General features: G+C 48.6%; 1 protein-coding gene across 1 annotated transcript; it reads right to left on the bottom strand.

Annotated features, from left to right (window-relative positions):
* Nucleotides 1-667: 667 nt before the first annotated feature.
* On the bottom strand, nt 668-18,204 carry LOC128847647 (zinc finger protein RFP-like). Its single transcript, XM_054047230.1, has 7 exons — nt 17,785-18,204; nt 14,874-14,969; nt 12,227-12,457; nt 7,324-7,346; nt 5,416-5,531; nt 2,239-2,271; nt 668-1,619 (listed from the first exon to the last, which is right to left on the bottom strand). Exons 1-7 carry the CDS (start codon nt 18,202-18,204, stop codon nt 1,090-1,092), a joined length of 1,449 nt encoding a protein of 482 aa, XP_053903205.1. The 3' UTR covers nt 668-1,089.
* Between the last annotated feature and the right edge of the window lie 1,385 nt (nt 18,205-19,589).

The raw sequence follows: 19,589 nt of genomic DNA, 5'->3' as shown, positions 1-19,589 counted from the left end.
GCGGGGAGGTGCTGGGTCATCACTCGTACCAGCCCCTACTCAGCCAGGGCCACCTCCTACCTGTGTCAGGTGACTGCAGCTCCCAGCCCTGGCTCTGCAGGTGAGTCCCTCCTGACCCAGGTTTGAGAGGGGAAAAGCAGTGAGTGACGGGGGGAAGAGGAGTGGACAGGGATTGGGCTTTGGAGGAGAAGAGGCGGGGCAGGGGTAGGGCCTTGGGGGGGAAAGGTGGGGCAGGGGAGGTTCTGGCACTCCAGCTGGAGTGCCGGGCGGTTTTTAAATATTACCAAGTTGGCAACCCTACTATAGCTGTGCCGCTGTAGTGTAGAAGTACCCACAAGGACTTTGTTCAGGGGAAGGATCCCACCAAGTGCCCAGGGATGTGATCCTCACCTTCCCACTCGTCATAAAGTGAGTGTAATTCACAGGGTGTAACCACACCCCTGCTCCTTTCATCTCTTCTCTTTGTTCTCAAATCCCGCCCCCTTTCCTAGCTTCCCCCTTCCAGTCCACACCTTCTCTTCTCCGGGTTTCCCCTCTCTACTCACCATTTCCCTCCCCCATCTCCACTTCCTCTTTCTTGGGCTTCTCTCTCCACACCCCATTTCCTTCCTTCTCCCCCGCCCCCCTCTCAGACTCTGAGCTGGCAGACAGCCGATCCTAGAGAACCTGCAGAGGTTGGAGGGGAAACAGGCCAGACAACCCCTGAGACAATGGCCTGGGCCACACTTAAAAAGTTAGGTTGACACATTGCGTAGGTCAGGGTTGTGGGAGAAAACAAGGCACACTTGGATGCTGTAGCTATGCCAACCTACCCGGCAGCATGGACGCAGCTATGGCAACGGAAGTAGGCTTCCATCAATGGTCGTTACCTTCGCTTGGGGAAGGGGAGTTTCTACACTGAGGGCAAAGCCCCTTCTGTTGGTGTCGGCTGCATCTACACTATGGGATTGTCCCAGCATAGTTACAGGGCGAGCTGGCTGTGTCGCAAACATCCCTGTAGCATGGACAAGGCCAATGAGTTTGGCCCATGTAACCCAGTCATCTCCTTCTGTCAAGGACGCTCTCAGTACAGAGCCCCGAGGCCCGATGTTACCCTGTGATGCAGGGGAGTAGCCTGAGATGCGTTTGCATATCCCCAACCCGGAAAAAAGGGAAGATTTTCTCCCCTGTAAAAGAAACTGATGGGAATGAAAATATCCTGGCCATGCTATCAATATCTATAAATGTCACCAACCCCTCTTCATACTCCAGACAAACCAGAATCCGTGTGGGGCTCCCGCTCAGGGTCAGAAGAGTCACAGGGGATGTTAAAACCCGGTACTGACCTCTGCAGAGCCCCATGGCCCAGATGCCCCCCTCAGGGTCCAAGCTGATCTCTCCCTTCCTCCTCACAGACTCTCTGGCCACCCCCACAGCCCAGTTTCCCCCATCCCCCACTTCCACCATCCAGCAATGTTTTCCCGAGGTGAATCCCTCACAGCCCAGCACGCAGCGAGAAGGATCAAATCTCTTAGGACTGTAGGGCAGATCCTGCCGCGTGTCTCCCCATCTCACGCTTTTCCGTCTCTTGGACACAACGAAGCGGGGATGAGCCGTGGCTGGATCAAAACTCACATTTGCTGCAGTGGGAAAGAGAAAGTCAGAGCATTAGGGGCCCTGGGGGACGGTTTGATCGTGTCAGTGGCAGAATCTACCCCAGCTGGAGAGTGAATCTGGGAATCTACTTCCTCCACGATTCACCCGGCTTTGAATGGGGAGCAACTCGGAGATGTCAGCAAATTGCAGGGGAGATGCATTCCCTTGGCACAGATGGGTCAGATACAGAGCGAAAGGATTCAGGACCCTCTCGCATATGCTTCCATAGTGGGTCACGTGAAATGTGTTCGATTAGGCCACAGATCCTCTCTACACCCACTGCAGCACTTTCGCTCCCTCCCTCCTGTGTAAGGCTTGCTGGGCAAATCCCCCAAGCATATTTCCTGGCTGCGTCAGGTTAGATGAGACCCACCAGCATGCAGTTTTATCCTGCAGCCCTCCTTAAGGCGATCCTCTGACACCTGCAGCTTGGTCCATGCCTCCTGCTATATATTGGCCACCGGCTTTTGTGTTATTGTATTTCAGAGGCGCCTTCCCTTACTCCAGAATCCACGGACACACCCGTAAATTAACTTTTCTCCTCCATTCAGGAAGATAAACACCGACAACCATTCAGTCTGTCAACTGGCACATGAAATTTACCTGATTTCAACACAGTTTCAGATGGCAGAGACTCTAGAAGAAGAGAAAAGAAAAAAAACAAACAGGGCAGAGGGAAAAGTGAGATCTGCTGCTGTAATAGAGGATGGAAAGATTCCTAGCATTTGTTACTGTAACAGGTTTAACTATCTGTGCCCGCGGACGTGTGTGTATAGAAACCAGCTCAGCCTTTAACCCTCTCTGGTATAGGCATAGTGTAACTCGGTGATTTACTGACGCAAGCTAAGCTGGGTTCAGAACGTGTTAAATTGATCGACATGCTTCTGCATTAGGGATTGCACTGATACTAGAGGGTCACCCACATCAAAGTTTCTCCAGGACGCGCTCTAGCCTAGCACACTCCAGCGGCTCCTTTCAACCCTCCATCCTCCTCCCCCCATGAACTCCCTATGTGCCACCCTCCTATGCCCCTCTATTTCCCTGCTACCCTCCCCACCATCTATGTCATCCCTGGGGCCCTGCATGTTCCCCCCCCCCGCCACATGCCTGAGTCCCCCATTCTCCCCCCCGCCAGGAGTTCTGTGTGTCCCCCCATTTCCCATACCAGAGTCCCCCAGTCTCCCCTCCATGCCAGAAGCTCTGTGTGCTTTGCATTCCACCTAACCTCATCTCACCCCACCATGCCAGGAGCTATGTTCCCCCTACTCCTCCCTCAATCCCTCCTTCCACTAGGGGTTCTGTGTGCACCCTCATACTCCTCCCCAGTACCAGCATCCCCCTTCTTTCCCACACGGCAGGGGTTCCATGTGCACCCCATTCCTCCCACCCCCCTTTCCTCACGCATTTATGTAGAGACATGCAAGAAAGAACAAGTGAATGGAGCCAACACAATACAGGTCTGTTTCATCTTACACGGGGGTTCCGTTCCGCGGTTGGCGCATAAAGCAAAAACCCGCGTATAGCCAAAATTCCATTGAGTTCAGTGGCGGGTGAAATCACCCGCACTACAGGTATAATATTAAAATTGTTATTTTTCTCTCTTTTTTTTTTTTCCCGACCGCGTAAAGTTGAAATCGTGTATGTTAAATGCGCGTAAGATGCGGCAGACCTGTATGTAACCGGACTCTGGAAACGACTGACAGAAGGTCACGGAAGCCAGAAATTTAGTATACTTCTGAAAAGGACTGGACATTTATATAATTATATTAATAATACATGTATGGTTAATTATTATTAATATCTATTAGTTATTATTAGCATCTAGCGTGGAAGGATTCGATTTTTATCTGGAAATGGTGGTAAACATTGATTGCACCGCACACACACAAACCAACGGAAAAAAAATATTTCCATTAGTAAAAATCAAAACGTACAGCAAGGCAATGTGAGAAAAATGCTGCTCCAGACCTGCTTAGAGTTTGAGTTAAGGGTATTTTCTTTGTATATTTTGACACGTGAGGTCAACGGGTTGTGTTTTAACCATTACAAAAGCTTTAAATGTTTTGAATCTCAACATCTACTGTCATTAAATAATTTTTGTCTGACCCCCCCCCATAATATTGTACAACTGTGAAAATTTAAATCGATCAAAATCTAAAAAAATGCTTAAAACGAGACATTAATCTGTCAAAATTACAAAAAGAAAGTGAATTATGCCAAGATTTAATATCTAGCTCTTTGTGCTTTTGATCAGTAGGTCTCAAAAGCTCTTTACAAAGAACTTTATCTCCATTTTACAAAGAGGAAAAGTGATTTGCCTAAGGTCACCCAGTAAGCCAGTGGTAGAAACCCCTCGGTCTCCTGCAGTGCAGTCCAGTGATCTAACCACTAGGCCAAATTGCTGGATAATAAGCGCATCAACAGCTATAGTATAAGGGAGGGATGTAAAAATGTTCTGCTGCAGGTTTGATCCCAGTGTCTAACTATTGGGGATTAGGATGAGACCTTTGCAAACCAGGAGGGGGGGGGAAAAATGGGTCAAATTTTGGGGGTTTTTTAGTTTAAAAAAAAATGGAAGGAAAATCCAAGCCAAAAAGTAATATTCGCCTGAAAAATCAGAACTGTTTACTTGCAAAATGGTGAAAAGGAAACAGTTTGACTTTTTTCAGGATTTATCTTCTTTAGGTTTGTTTGCGTTTATTTTTAGTTTTGTTTCCTCCCATTTAAGAGAATTCACCAACCAGTGGAACGAATTCATGAAATGTTTTGGTCAACCCAAATCTGCATTTTAAAATGAAAAAGAAAAGAAAAGTTTCGGATGAAAAATTTCACCTCGTTAGGCTTGTGCTTAGTCCACTAGGCCACGCTTCCTCTCAGACCAGGTCTACACTACGAACGTACATTGGTTTAACTACATCGCTCAGGAGTATGAAAAATCCACACCCCTGAGCGACACAGTTATACTGACCTAACTCCAGGTGTAGACAGTGCTATGTTGACGGGAGAGAAGCGCCATCTTTCTGTGTTCCCGGGGGGGTGTCAATGTATACTCCGCCCCAGGCCCTGCCCCCACTCCACTCCTTCTCCCAAGTCCCCATCCCCGCCCTGACTCTTCCCGCCCCTGCTCCGCCCCCAAGCACACCCCTTGTCCTCCTCTCCCACCCCTAGTGCCTCCCGCACACTGCTGAACAACTGATCGTGGTGGGCGGGAGATGCTGTGGGGAAGGGGGAGGAGCTGATCGGCGGGGCCGCCGGCGGGCAGGAGGCACTGGTGGGGGAGGAGCTGACCCACAGGGCTGCCAGTGGGTGCTGAGCACCCACTAATTTTTTTTCTCTGGGTGCTCCAGCCCTGAGCAGCCTCTTGGGGAGGTGGATTAACTATGCTGATCAGCGTAATAGCATCTTCGCTGAAGTGCTACGGCAGTGCAGCTTTTTAAGTATAAACTGGCCCTCAGTCTGTTGTGTTTCCCTTTTCCTGCAGCTGGAGGGCCTACCAGCTGTTTAGCCAATGGGGCTGGCTCAGCTGTCGGTGGCCAAGCGAGAGGGGGATTTTGGCGCTTCAGTGCATTCAGAGGCAGCATGAGAAGTGCATCCCTCCACCGCTGCAAACTGATCCAGGGTCATCCCCAAAACAAGAGACTGCTGCCCGTGCTTCTCCTGGACTACAGAGGCCAGCCCTGCATGACTGGAGTGCAGGCCATGAGTCATCTGTGAGCTTCAGACAAGGTCAGTGATAAGCTCTCAACCCCAGCGATCAATCTCAGGACGAGGGTCTGTTACCTTTGAATTTCTTCACAGCATCCTGTAGCGATACGGTTTCTTGAGAGAGTTCTTTGATTCTTCTTCTCCAGTCAGGAGACTCCGCAGTTGGATTTTGAAACTTCTCCGTCTTACATCTAGAGAGAAAACAACCGACATCATCTTCATCGGAATGGTAACCGAGATGGAACAAAATTTGAGGGGCCCAATCAGTACTTGGTCCTTGCTCATATGCATACAAATGGTCAAACACAATTGCAGCCCTTAGGACTTGTCAACATGGGGCATTATTCCAGAATAACTATCCCGGATTAACTTCCTGTGTGGATGCTCAGCTAATTCAGAATGAGGCACTCTTATTCTGGAATAAGAGAATTCACAGAGGGAGGTTATCGAGAATATCTAATCTGCTTTAAAATTTACCCGACCTGAACCCACATTAACTTCCCAGTGTAGAAAAGGCCTTACTTTCTCCTGGAAGGATCAAAATATTTCAGGGTTGTTGTTGTCTTTCTACAGTGCTTTTATAACAGGGGGGGGGGAGGGATAGCTCAGTGGTTTGAGCATTGGCCTACTAAACCCAGCATTGTGAGTTCAATCCTTGAGGGGGCCACTTAGGGATCTAGGGCAAAATCAGTACTTGGTCCTGCTAGTGAAGGCAGGGGGCTGGAGTTGATGACCTTTCAAGGTCCCTTCCAGTTCTAGAAGATAAGACATCTCCATTTATAACTCAAAACCCAAAGTGATATTTACTGACAGCTCTGAATTAAGGGTCAAAGTTAAGGTTGGTTTTGGAAAATGTCTAATCAATTTTTTTTGCCTCTAGATTATTTGAAGAGCATGTCTGAATAAGAGAATCTTTTCTATATAGCCTGCCTTTCCCCAACCACTTTCATATTTTAAATACACAGAATTCCTTAATTGTAATATTACTGACATCTACTTTTTTGTAACATTCCTGTCGCCTAGAGACACTAAAGTTAACAAGGGCACGTTAAATTAACAAAGGCGTCTGTTATTGTCTGAAATTGAATGTTCTTTGGTAAGAAAAGGCCTGGTCATGTTTGTTTTTTCTTTTAAAAGAAATATTGCATGGTAAATTAAGAGGGTGAATAAGGCTGGATTTTCAGAAGTTCAAAAGAACACAAGCACCATTAATTTTCAATTGAAAAGAATTCAAGACTATAAAGTTCAAGTTCCAGAAACTTTATGTGCTTGGGGGAAGAAAGCTTGTTGACGCCTATGCGGTTTAACAACAGTGCACAGATATTACCGGGGTTTGAGCTTCAGGGTTCTCTCTTCTGTAGGGTTTATAAGCTCTTCATGATCTGCTGCCTAAGTTATTACAGGGCACCATATTTATAAGTAAGTTTGTATAGGGCGGTCTGTTTAAAGGGGAAATAATTCATAGTGCTCCAAATCCATAGGCATATTCAATTTGACCTGCAATTGCATATGTCAGTAGAAAGATGGGGATACTGGAGAGCAGATTTGGGGTCATTTGGTTGAGGGGTTCCTGAGAGACAGAACCCCACAAAAACTATTTTAAGATTTGTTTCCTCTTCGAATACTTTTATTTGCCGAGCTGGGAAAAACAAAAACTATGGACAACATCCAAATAAAATTTCTATTTCTGGACAAACCCTGCGCTCATCCAGCATCCCGCATCAAGATCCATCCTCAAAACTGAGTAAGTTAAACATTATTAGCCTGTCATTTTGGTTCTGCAGAGTGGCATACAACACTGATATGAGCTGTGCACAGAATCCCAGCAGGGCTGGGTTTAAATACACACACATACAGAGAGCGGCTTAATTTAAGGGCACATCCTCAAAGCCCTCTAAAATTCACAGACAGACTCAGATCGGCTACACCAGCTGAAGTGTGGACTGGGAAGTGTGAGTTGGCAGTAAGAAGGGGCCACAATACCTGCTCAAGGTGCTTCTGATGACCTGGAAAGAGAGAGAAAGAATAGAATCATAGAATCGTAGGACTGGAAGGGACCTCGAGAGGTCATCTAGTCCAGTCTCCAGCACTTCTGGCAGGACTAAGTATTATCTAGACCATCCCTGACAGGTGTTTGTCCAACCTGCTTTTAAAAATCTCCAATGAAGGAGATTCCACAACCTCCCTAGGCAATTTATTCCAGTGCTTAACCACCCTGACAATTAGGAAGTTTTTCTAATGTCCAACCTAAATTGCCCTTGCTGCAATTTAAGCCCATTGCTTCTTGGCCTATCCTCAGAGGTTAGAGAACAATTTTTCTCCCTCCTCCTTGTACAAGGGAGCTCAATCCATACCCCACATTTCCCTGTCCTGTCCCCCACACATTTCCCTGTCCTATTGCCCCCACCCTGCCTTGTCTACACTAAAGGGCCTTTGCAGGTATAACTATGCCAGCAGAGCCCCCTAGTGGACACAGTGCGAAAGCTCACAGAACGAATTATAGCTACTTGATCTCCTTGAATGACATAAACTAGGCTGGTCTCATAGGCGCCAACTTCTCCTGGTGCTGGTGGGAGCTTGCACCCCCCTGCTCTGTCCCGACTTCTCCCCTGCCCCACCCCCTCCCACCCCTGCCTTGCCTCCATTCCAACCCCTTCCCCAAAGTCCCTGCCCCAAGTCTGCCCCCTCCCTGCCCCTATTGGACCCCTTCCCCAAATCCACGCCCCAGCCCCACCTCTTCCCCGCCTCCTCCCCTAAGCGCACCGCATTCCCACTCCTTCCCCATCCATCCCACAGCTTGTTACGCCGCAAAACAGCTGTTTTGTGGCGGCAAGCCTGGGAGGAGAAGCGGGGACATGGCACGCTCAGGGGAGGAGGCAGAGGTGAGCTGGGGAGTGGGGGCAGGGAGCTTGGCTGCCGGTGGGTGCAGAGCACCCACCAATTTTTCCCCATGGGTGCTCCAGCCCCAGAGCACCCACAAAGCCGGCACCTATGGCTGGTCTGTTGGAATAGTTGCATCAACACTGGGGATTTAGTAGGCATAACTACGTCGGCTGGTGGCATGATTTTTTTCACACCCCTGACCAGCGTAGCTATGCCGGCAAAACTTTGTAGCGCAGACTACGCCTTTGTCCACTCTTTTCTTGTATCTCTGTTTAGCTAATCCCCTCCTAACAAAATCCCAGTCACTTTTTGGAGAAACAAAAATTCGTGGCACTAACATAACATTTGCAAATCTGTTCATGCTGCACGGATGTTCTCTCTCTTTTCCCTCCCTTTGTCTGTCTTGGCTATTTAGATTGGAAGCTCTTCAGGGCAGAGCCTATTATTTCAAGTTCGTACAGCTCCCAGCACAACAGGGCACAAATCTCGGTTGTCTCTTAGACACCACAGTGGTGAAATTACAATATCAGATAAGAACGGCCATACTGGCTCAGGCCAATGGTCCATCTAGCCCAGTATCCTCTCTCCCACAGTGGCCAGTACCACAATTTCAGGGGAAGTGTACAGAACAAGGTAATTGGAGTGACCCACCGCTGTCTTCCCCTCCTGGCTTCTGGCAGTCAGAAGTGGGAAACCAAATGAAGAGATTAAAAAAAGGGGGGGGGGGGGGAGTCATGTGATCCAAGAGACAGGCAAGGAAAACGAGTTTCGCTGGCTACTCAAAAAACCCAGTGCAATTTCAGCAGGAAGCGAATGTTCAAAGCATAGCACAGCAGGACAGGAAGGGAATAGAACCTGGTATAACTGCACATGGGATAGTGAATCCCGTTCCAGGGGCCACAGTAGCGAAGAGATGCAGACCAACTGGAAGATGTATGAAGGGCAACAAATTGATTGAGGGGCTGGATTGACTGATCTATGAGGAAAGAGTAAGACAGCTTCCAGAGATTCATCATTTTTAGGTCTGGCGGGACCACTAGCTCATCTAACCCAGTGGCACTCAACCTTTCCCAACCACCAATCAGGAGTCTGATTTGTCTTGCCTGCCCCCAAGTTTCACCTCATTTAAAAATGACACTTACAAAATCAGACATAAAAATACAGACGTGTCCCAGCCACTATTACTGAAAAATGGCTGACTTTCTCATTATTACCATATAATTAGAAAATAAATCAGCTGGAATATAAATATTGTGCTTACATTTCAGTGTATAGTGTGTGGAGCTGTATAAACAAATCATCGTCTGTATGAAATTTTAGTTTGCACTGACTTCACTAGTGCTTTTTATGTAGCCTGTTGTAAAACTAGGCAAATATCTAGATGAGTTGATGTCCTCCCTGGGAGACCTCTGTGTACCCCCAGTGGGACACGGACCCCTGGTTGAGAACCACTGGCCTAGGCAGACCTCCCATGTAACACAGGCCAGAGAATTTCACCCAGGTACAGCTGTGTTGAGCCTGATAAAAAAGCCCATCTTCTAGGAAGGCAGCCTGTCTTGACCTGAATACACCAATAGGTAGAGAAGTCCACCTCTTCCCTGGGTAGTTTCTTCAGAGCCCTCACTGAAAAAAATGGGCCTCTTATTTCTAAATTTGAATTTGTCTGGCTTTAACTTTCAGCCCTTGGTTCTTGTTATGCCTTTCTCTCCTAGATTGAACAGCCTAGTATTTCTCCCCGGGAAGGTATTTGTAAATCATAATCAAGTCACCTCTCAATCCTCTTTTTGATAAGCTACACAGATTGAGCTCTTCAAACCTCTCCCTTTAAGGCATTGTCTCCAGTCCTCACATTATTTGTGTGGGTCATCTCTGCACCTTCTCCAAGTTTTCCACATGCTTTTAAAAATGTCCACCAGAACTGGAGGTAATATTCCCGTACAGAGCTAAACATCACCAGCATGGCTACGCATGGGGCAGAGAAAGTGGAGGAACGCTTTAGGGTGAATTAACGGGGAGCAATGGGGTAATGCCCTGTGTCGTCTGCGGGGATGAGCGCATAGATGGCTGGATCTAGCAGTGTAGTGCCTTTTGCTTTTCATACAACAAATGCAATTTGAAAGCATTACAGAAGGAGAGTGGGGTCCAAATAATTGTGTGTACTAACTGTATGCAACAAGGAAAGCATGGCTACACGCATACTGCAGCTCTGGCAGGATTCTGAAACATAAGAACGTCCATACTGGGTCAGACCAATGGTCTGTCTAGCCCAGTATCCTGTCTTCCGACTGTGGCCAATGCCAGGTGCTTCAGAGGGAATGAACAGAACAGGGCAATTATCGAGGGATCCATCCCCTGTCATCCATTCCCAGCTTCTGGCAGTCAGAGGCTGGGGACACTCAGAGCATGGTTTTGCATCCCTACCCATCCTGGCTAATAGCCATTGATGGACCTATCTCCGACAAACTTATCTAGCTCATTTTGAACTCTGTTATAGTCTTGGCCTTCACAAGATCCTCTAGCAAAGAGTTCCACAGGTTGTCTGTGTGTTGTGTGAAAAAATACTTTACTCTCTCTTCATATGGAAGCTGTTCCATTCCCCTAATAATTTTTGTTGCTTTTTTCTGTACTTTTTCCAATTCCAATGTCTTATTTTTTGAAATGGGGCAACCAGATCTGCACGCAGTTCTGCACAAATGGAGAAGACCGTGCACAGCTTTAGAGGATGCAGAAACTATTTAGAGGGATAGTGCCCAGGATGGTCCAGGGGTTAGCGCATTGGCCTAGAAGTTGGGAGACTGGGGCATAAGTCTGTGATCTGCCACAAACTTCTTGCGTGACCTTGGGCACGACAGTTAGCGTCTCTGGGCCCCAGCTTCCCACTTGGTGGTGTTAGGATAAATATATTACAGCCTGACTGTGAAATGCTTTGCGATCTACTGATGAGAAAAGTGCTGTATAAGAACGGGGCGTTATTATTATTACCAGCCCCTTCCCCTTTAGTGTGAAAGTCCGTCAAACAAACAGAGCAATCTACAAATGTTCTGCTCTACAGCAGAACCTCAGGGCTACAAACACCTCGGAAATGGAGGTTGTTCTTAACTCTGAAATGTTCGTAACTCTGAACAAAACGTGGTTCTTTCAAAAGTTTACAACTGAACATTGACTTAATACAGCTTTGAAACTTTACTACGCAGAAGGAAAATGCTCCTTTTTTTTTCTTAGTAGTTTACGTTTAACACAGTACTGTACTTCCTTTTTTTTTTGTCTCTGCAGCTGCCTGACTAAGTACTTCCGGTTCCAAATGAGGTGCATGGTTGACGGGGCAGTTCATAACTCTGGTGTTCGTAACTGTGAGGTTCTACTGTAACTCAATATGCAGCATATTACAAAGCAGGTCGGAAAGGAGGAATATGACTTCTACCCCTTGATTAGCTCATTCAGTACGTTAGAGGCCAGAGACAGACAGACACACCCACACACAGAATTTTAGCCTGGGTCACACTAAATTTGAAGTACCAACTACTGCATGATCCAGCCAGTGGGTGCGTGGGACAAAGAACCACACGGTGTTTGCAGAGCTTGCAAGAGAATGAAACCAAGGAAGGAAAAGTTGAGGATGAACGTCAGGGAAAACTTCCTAACAGGGAGGCGTGCTAGGCTGTGGAATGTTCTTTCCAAGAACAACAGTGAGAGCTCCCAACTCTTGAGATATTCTGGCCAAAACCCTGGGACATGTGGTAAAGGGCACAATCCTGCGCTTGCCTCACGGGAAATGGAATGAATGACACAGCTGGTTTTTGCCGTGTGTGGCGCGAAAGGCTTCTCTCTCCCCCAACAGAAGTTGGGCCAATAAAAGAGATTCCCTCCCCTAGCTTGTCGCAGTTGGTCTTTGACACCCATCACTTCCATGAATCTGTGACGCAGCTTTCAAAGAGCTAAATAACAACACAAACAGCAGCAGCACACAGACTGTGCAGGGATCTGGGGGGGGGGCAGGGTTCACCTGCAAGAATTCACTCGCTGGCTGCTGGCACTTCCCCTCTATCTCGCAGACCATATCGCTGAGGCAAGAAAGCGCCTTAGAGTATTTGGTGGCATTTTCATCCCTCATCTTCACAATCTCCTTGTCCAGCTCGCCCAGCCGGCCCAGCCGATGTTTCTCTTGTTCCTCCAGAAACAGGCGCAACTGCTGAAATTCAGACACAATCTTCTGCCTCTCGGCTTCCACTTCTTTCTGCAGTGAACATGCGCACAGATAGGGAAAAGATCAGATCAGGGACACGCAGAGAGTCATTGGGACATTATATTTACCAACGGAATACCAATTTTCAAAGAATTAGGATACAATAAAACGAATACAGTATCAAATAGTAGACAGGTACTCACCAGTCCCGTCATAGTACTGCACTGCAGAGTGGTTGGTTTCTTGAAGCAGTTAGGCGTATACAGGGCAAGTTTTCTATACAGCAGGTTATCTTAGGACACTACATATCACTCTGGGCAGCGCATCGCATACACCCAGATCACTGAAAATACACTGAACGCTAAAGCGATACTGAACATAATTTAATCGTTGTTTGATGATTCAGAAGGCACTTCAGGACGTTGCAGTGCCTCAGGGTCAGCATTATCATAATCAATTATCGTTGTAGATGTAGAAGGGGTAGGAGATTGGGCTGAATCTGTACTGACCCTATGACACACCCTGGAAGCTGCTCTTCTGACCAGCGATGAGCTGCCAAAATTGTAACAACCGGTCCCCTACCGGGTCTTGGGTGGCACTTCGGCGGCGGCCTTCCGCCAAAGACCCGGAGCGAGTGAAGGACCCGCCGCCGAAGTGCCGCCGAAGACTCGGAGCGCTGCCCAGTGAGTACAAGCCCCACGTGCCTCCCAAACTGCCTGTCCCTCCCCATCCGACCCCCACCCACGTCCTGCCCCCGACTGCCCCCCTCAGAACCCGCAACCCATCAACCCTCCCGCTCCTTGTCCCCTGACCACCCCCTCCTGAGACCCCCCCACCCTAACTACCCCCCAGAACTCCACCCCCTACCCAACTCACCCCGCTCCCTGTCCCCTGACTGCCCCGATCCCATCCACCACCACCCCGACAGACCCCCGGAACTCCCATGCCTACCCAACCACCACCCCATTCCCCATCCCCTGACCGCCCCCCCAGAACCTCTGCCCCCTCCAACCACTCCCTGCCTCTTATCCAACCCCTCCTCCCAGCCCCGGCCCAGCCCCCGTACCATGCTGCTCAGGGCAGCTTGTATGGATACGACGCAGCCCACTGGAGCTCACAGCCCCACTCCCTTATCATGCTGCTCAAAGCGGCAGGAGCTGCCGAGCTGCCCAGGAGTGGTCCAGAGTGCTGGTGCCGGCGGCGCGGCACGCTGAGTCTCCGTGAGAGGGGGAAGGCGGGGGAGGGGCCGGGGGATCCTCCCCAGCCGGGAGCTCAGGCAGGCCGGACAGGACGGTCCCACGGGCCGGATGTGGCCCGGAGTTTGCCCAGCAGCCCACCCCTTTAACAACCGGTTCTAAACCGGCTTCTAAATTTAACAACCAGTTCCCACGAACAACCGGCTCCGGCTCACCACTGCTTCTGACTAAATCCCTGATATCAGCTGGCTGACTTGTCTTCTGCCTCTTTTGCATAAAAGCAGAATGCAGAATGTGCAATTGTGTAACCTCCTGGGCAGTATACAAGTCCCGGTTACTAGACTGAAGATTTGTATTGGGAGAGATCAGAAATGCCGGTTAATAGAGCTTGCTGGTTGATAAAGCGCCGGATACCACAGCTTTTACAGTATATGGCAACCCGTAACAATACGAGTTCAGACATTTCCTGTTGACAGAGAATTTTCTGATCGCTTCCCCAGCAGCAAAAGCGCCTCCTCTGGTCAGCAGCCTCCGTAAACCAGATCCTTTGACTAGCAAGAAGGGGAGGAGGTTGGCCTCAGAAGGAGGGACGTCCGAGAGCAGCCATGCCATTATCAATCTCATTGTTCGGATGTTGCATTTTTCTGCAGTCTCCATTTTCCTCTGTAGGCTCCATGTATATTGTGTTAGCACCCAGAGGCACAGGCGCCGGCTTTTCAAAGTGCCGGGGGCTGCTCGACCGCTGGCTCTGCCCCAGGCACCGCCCCCACTCCACCCCTTCCGCAAGGCCCCACCCCATCTCTTCCCACCCCCGTTCCATCCCGCCCCACTTCTTCCCACCCCTACCCCACCTCTTCTTGTCCAGTTCAACCCCCTCCCCTAAGCATGCCGCATCCTTGCTCCTTCCCCCCCCCAGAGCCTCCTGCATGCCGTGAAACAGCTGATCACAGCGGGCGTGAGGCGCGAGGGGGAGGCGCTGATTTGCAGGGCCTGCTGGCGGGCGGGCAACGCTGTGGGGTGCGGGGGAGCTTATGGGGGAGGCTGCTGGCTCCAGCCCCAGAGCACCCACGGAGTCTGCGCCTATGCCTAGGGGCCCAGCCCCATATATGTGTCTGCAGTACCTATCACAAACAAAGAATCTCTGAAGCAGACCAGAGTTTGCAAAAGACAGCGGAGTAAATAAGTCCTACTCTCTCTCAGAGGGGAGCAGGTTACTCTTACGTTACTCCAAGTATCAGTGATGCCCTGGAGCTGGTAAGCAATAACGGCACCAGAAGTTCCTGGCTTTTCACTTCCCCACTCAATTGACACTCGAGTATCTCAGCTCTCTCTTTCTTCAAAATCTCCAGCTGGCTCTGAATTTGCACCTAAGAAGTTAGGGAATGAACAAAAATAAAAATGCTTTATGAGCTCTGTTTAAACACACATATATTTTTGAGGCTTTTCCATCAACAATAACTAATAGATTATTTTTAGCCCTGTTGCTTATTAATATGGTGTGTTCATTAATGTGTTTTAAACCAGGTGCTAATGCCTACGATATTCTTAGTTACAATGTGATAGCAGCCAGGAGGCCAGCCATAGACCAGGAGCTCATTGTACAAACAGACTGTCTCTGCCCCAAATGGCTAACCATCTAGATGGGTAATAAATAAATTAATCATTTTCCAGATTCCCCTTGGAAATGTACCCAAGACGCTCAGAGAAAGACAGTCCCTGCCCTAAAGATTGGATAGTCTAAGGCCTGGTCTACAGTACGGGCTAAATCAACGCAGCTGCAATCGATTTAGCGGGTCTAGTGAAGACGCGCTAAATTGATGGGCGAGCATACTCCCGTCGACGTCTGTAATCCACCTCAACGAGTGGCAGAAGTTCTGTCACTGGGAGCGCGTCTCCCGTCGACATTGTGTAGTGTGGACATGGCTGTAAGTTGACCTACGGTACGTCAACTTAAGTTACGTTACGTAAGTTAACTAGTTCAACTTCGATTGACTTACAGCACTAGTGTAGACCAGGCCTAAGTCAGTGATATTTAGACCTGAGTGATTCAGGAGGCAAATTAGCGATCAACATGACCCAAAAGACCCACAGTCGTGTGAATTCATTGTTTCATTTACTACAGGGGTCGGCAACCTTTCAGAAGTGCTGTGCCAACACTTCATTTATTCACTCTAATTTAAGGTTTCGCGTGCCAGCCATACATTTTAACGTTTTTAGAAGGTCTCTTTCTATAAGTCTATAATATAGAACTAAACTATTGTATGTAAAGTAAATAAGGTTTTAAAAATGTTTAAGAAGCTTCATTTAAAATTAAATTAAAATGCAGAGCCCCCGGACCGGTGGCCAGGACCCGGGCAGTGTGAGTGCCAGTGAAAATCAGCTCGCGTGCCGAGTTCGGCACACGTGCCATAGGTTGCCTACCCCTGATTTACTACAATATTATTCATATTTAAACAGTAGGCCCGGGGAAAGATTTAGTTTGTATATCATTCTCACAGCAAATAAGTTAATAATTTGGTGCAAGTTAATAACTTACTTGGTTAATAAGAAAATACAAAGCATTCTGATTGGTTAACAATTAAATCACACAGTGTTTTAAGATCATGTGCTGCAGGAAGACACATTAACGAGCCACTTGTGGCTTGCCAGCTGCAGTTTGACTATCACTGGTCTAAATAGCCAAGGCAGATGGGGGAGGGGGGAGTTACTCGCCCAAGGTCACCGACAGAGCTAGAACAAGAACCCAGGTGTCCTGAACACCAGTTTCACACTTAAACGCTGCACCAGGCTGGGTCAAGTTGAGCAGGTGCTGACAAAAAACAGACCAAAGCTTGTGACTAAAAACAAACTCCCCTCTCAGTCGTTCAGGTTTCCCCTTCCTTATTACTGGTGACGTCATAACGCTGTTCTGGGGCTTTCAGGGAAACAAAACAAAACAGGCACAATAAGACCTAACTGCAGAATGGGGCTAGTGGTGAGAAAGCTCCTTGTGAATAGGGGTGTGTGTGTGGTGGGGGAGACGATAGAGAAATAGGAGAGACAGCAGCTACTGAGGCTGGTCGGGTACAGCTGGCTCCAAACTGGGAATCAGTTACTACCTGGTTCCTGGCCCAATTCAGCCCCTCTGGGTCCCATTCTCATCCCCTGACCCAGCTTGTGGGTGAATTTATGCAGGGACAGAGCCCCCACAATATTTCCAATGCACTGCACCCCTGTTTCACCACCCCATGCAGAGTAATCCCATGCCTATGAAAAAAATGAGGTTTAGATCCTTTATTGTGTGTAAAACCGTACTTTAAAAAATTCTTTGTATAGTCCCTTTAGCTATAGAGTTTGCTATGCAAGATCTCTGTAATAATGCAGTGTTTCACCAGTGATTTCCCCTCTACTCCACGCTGATTAGGTCTCAGCTGGAGTACTGAGTCCAGTTCTGGGTGCCACATTTCAGGAAAGATGTGGACAAATTGGAGAAAGTCCAGAGAAGAGCAACAAAAATGATTAGAAGTCTAGAAAACATGACCTATGAGGGAAGATTGAAAAAATTGTGTTTATTTAGTCAGGAGAAAAGAAGACAGAGAGGGGACATAATAACAGTTTTTAAGTACATAAAAGGTTGTTATAAGGAGGAGGGAGAAAAAGTGTCCTCAACCTCTGAGGACAGCACAAGAAGCAATGGACTTAATTTGCAGCAAGGAAGGTTTAGGTTGGACATTAGGAAAAACTTCCTAACTGGTTAAGCACTGGAATAAAATATCTAGGGAATTTGTGGAATCTCTGTCATTGGAGATTTTTAAGACCAGGTTAGACATACACGTGCTAGGGATGGTCTAGATTAGGGGTTCCCAAACTTGGTTCACAGCTTGTTCAGGGTAAGCCCCTGGTGGGCCGTGAGATGCTTTTTTTACCTGAGCGTCCGCAGGTACGGCCACTCTCAGCTCCCAGTGGTTGCGGTTCACTGTTCCCGGCCAATGGGAGCTGCGGGAAGTGAAGTGGTGGCCCAGCCTGCGAACGCTCAGGTAAACAAAGCGTCTCATGGCCCACCAGGGGCTTACCCTGAACAAGCCGCGAACCAAGTTTGGGAACCCCTGGTCTAGATAATACCTAGTCCTGCCATGAGTGCAGGGGACTGGACTAGATGACCTCTCGAGGTCCCTTCCAGTCCTACGATTCTATGGTTCCTACCTTGTACTCCTGGGCAGCCTCCTCGATGGGAACCACCGTGTGAGCTCGGTGCTCCTTGGATCTGTCACACACCACGCAGATGGGAGTTTGATCCTCCTCGCAGAAGAGTTTCAGAGTCTCCAGGTGTTTCTCACACACCCTCTCCCCTCGGGGCTCTTTGAACAGCCGCAGGCTGAACTGTTTGGCCACCTCTGCCACGTTGGCCAGCTGCCTGTTTGGCTTGAGGTTTCTCCGGAGAAAGCTGCCCCTGCAGCAAGGGCAGGAGAGGTTTGTCTCCCATCCCCACAAGCACTGGGTGATGCAGGCTCGGCAGAAATTGTGCCCGCAGTCTATAATCATCACCGTGTCTTTAAAATAATCCAGGCAGATGGAACAAGTAGCTTCCTCCTGGAGCGTTTTGGCTGGATTCGCAGCAGCCATTGTACCCAGCAGCAGGGCAAAGGTGCACACAGAGTTGAGCTGCCCTTATCTACTTCCTGAAGCTCAGGGATGGGTGGAGCTTTCATCAGCAATCAGCCCCCTTCCTGAAGTTGCAAGTTGTTTTGGTAGTTGTTGCAGCAGCAGCCACCCGGCCTGCTCAAGAGAACGGAGCCTACACGTCGGTGCATTTCCCAACTTCTGGCCAGCCTACACGTTTTGCTCGTGGTGGGACTGTTTGGTTCACTCCAGTTTGCACACACCTTGATGTATGCTAGCACAGTGACACCCCAGGCATGTTTTGGTTTGCCCCAGTGCAGGGGCTCTCAACCTTTTCAGACGACGGGAGTCCGATTTGTCTTGCCTTCCCCCACGTTTCCCCTCACTCAAAACCGACTTCCTTACACAAGCAGACATAACAATACAAAAGTGGCACAGCACGCTAGTCCCGAAAAAGGGCTGACTTTCTCATTGTTCTCCTATCATGATAAAATAAATCCATTGGAATATAAATATTGTACTTATATGTTCAGTGTATAGTCTATAGAGCAGTATAAACAAGTCACTGTCTGAAATTTTAGTTTGCACTGAGTTTGCTAGTGCTTTTTATGCAGCCTGTTGTAAAACTAGGCAAATCTCTAGATGAGATGATGTACCGCCTGGAAGATCTCTGTGTACCCCCGGCCGGACACATATCCCCGGTTGAGAACCCCTGCTTTAGTGTGGACCGCAAAGCAACCTCACAGGCAAATATTTATGTCCTGGGAGTAATAGTACTGGTGTTGGTCGTGGGGCTTGAGGAGCGTCTGTCTAGATTATAATATTGCCAACCCCAAAGGTTGAAAAATCATGACTCAACCTCCCCCCCCCCACCCTCCTGCAAAAATGTTGAGATTGGCCCCAAACCCATGAGATTAAAAAACAAAACAAAACAAAAACGGTGGGGTTTTTTTTTTTGGTCTGTCTGATTTTTTAACTCCTTCCAGTATGTGTCAACTAATGTTGCCCCCTCTCCCAAATGTGTGACTTTCCTCTCTGCTGCAGGCAGCCCCCTCCCCATCTGAATATCCCCTGCCCAGCAGTTAACTCTCCCCCCCAATACCCAAATCAATCCTGTCCCCCCTCCCAGATCTGTCTGTCACCCAACCCCCGCATCTGTCCTTCCCCCTTGTCTGCCCCAGTCAGCTCCTACCTGAATTCTGCCCTCAGATCTGCTGTCACCCAGCTCCCTCCCATCAGTTCTGACCCCACATCTGGCCCTCATACCCTATATCCCCTTTGCAGCTCCCGGGGTTCTGAGCCAGATGAGCAGGTGAAAGAAGTGGATTCTCAGATATTCTGATCGCCATATTTGGGCCAGGAATGAATTTTCTTCCAGGGCAGATTGG

The sequence above is a fragment of the Malaclemys terrapin genome, chromosome 13, assembly GCF_027887155.1.
Source record: "Malaclemys terrapin pileata isolate rMalTer1 chromosome 13, rMalTer1.hap1, whole genome shotgun sequence".
Classification (NCBI taxonomy): domain Eukaryota; kingdom Metazoa; phylum Chordata; order Testudines; family Emydidae; genus Malaclemys; species Malaclemys terrapin.
The sequence above is the reverse complement of the archived record's forward strand: the minus strand, read 5'-3'. Positions and strand labels throughout refer to the sequence as shown.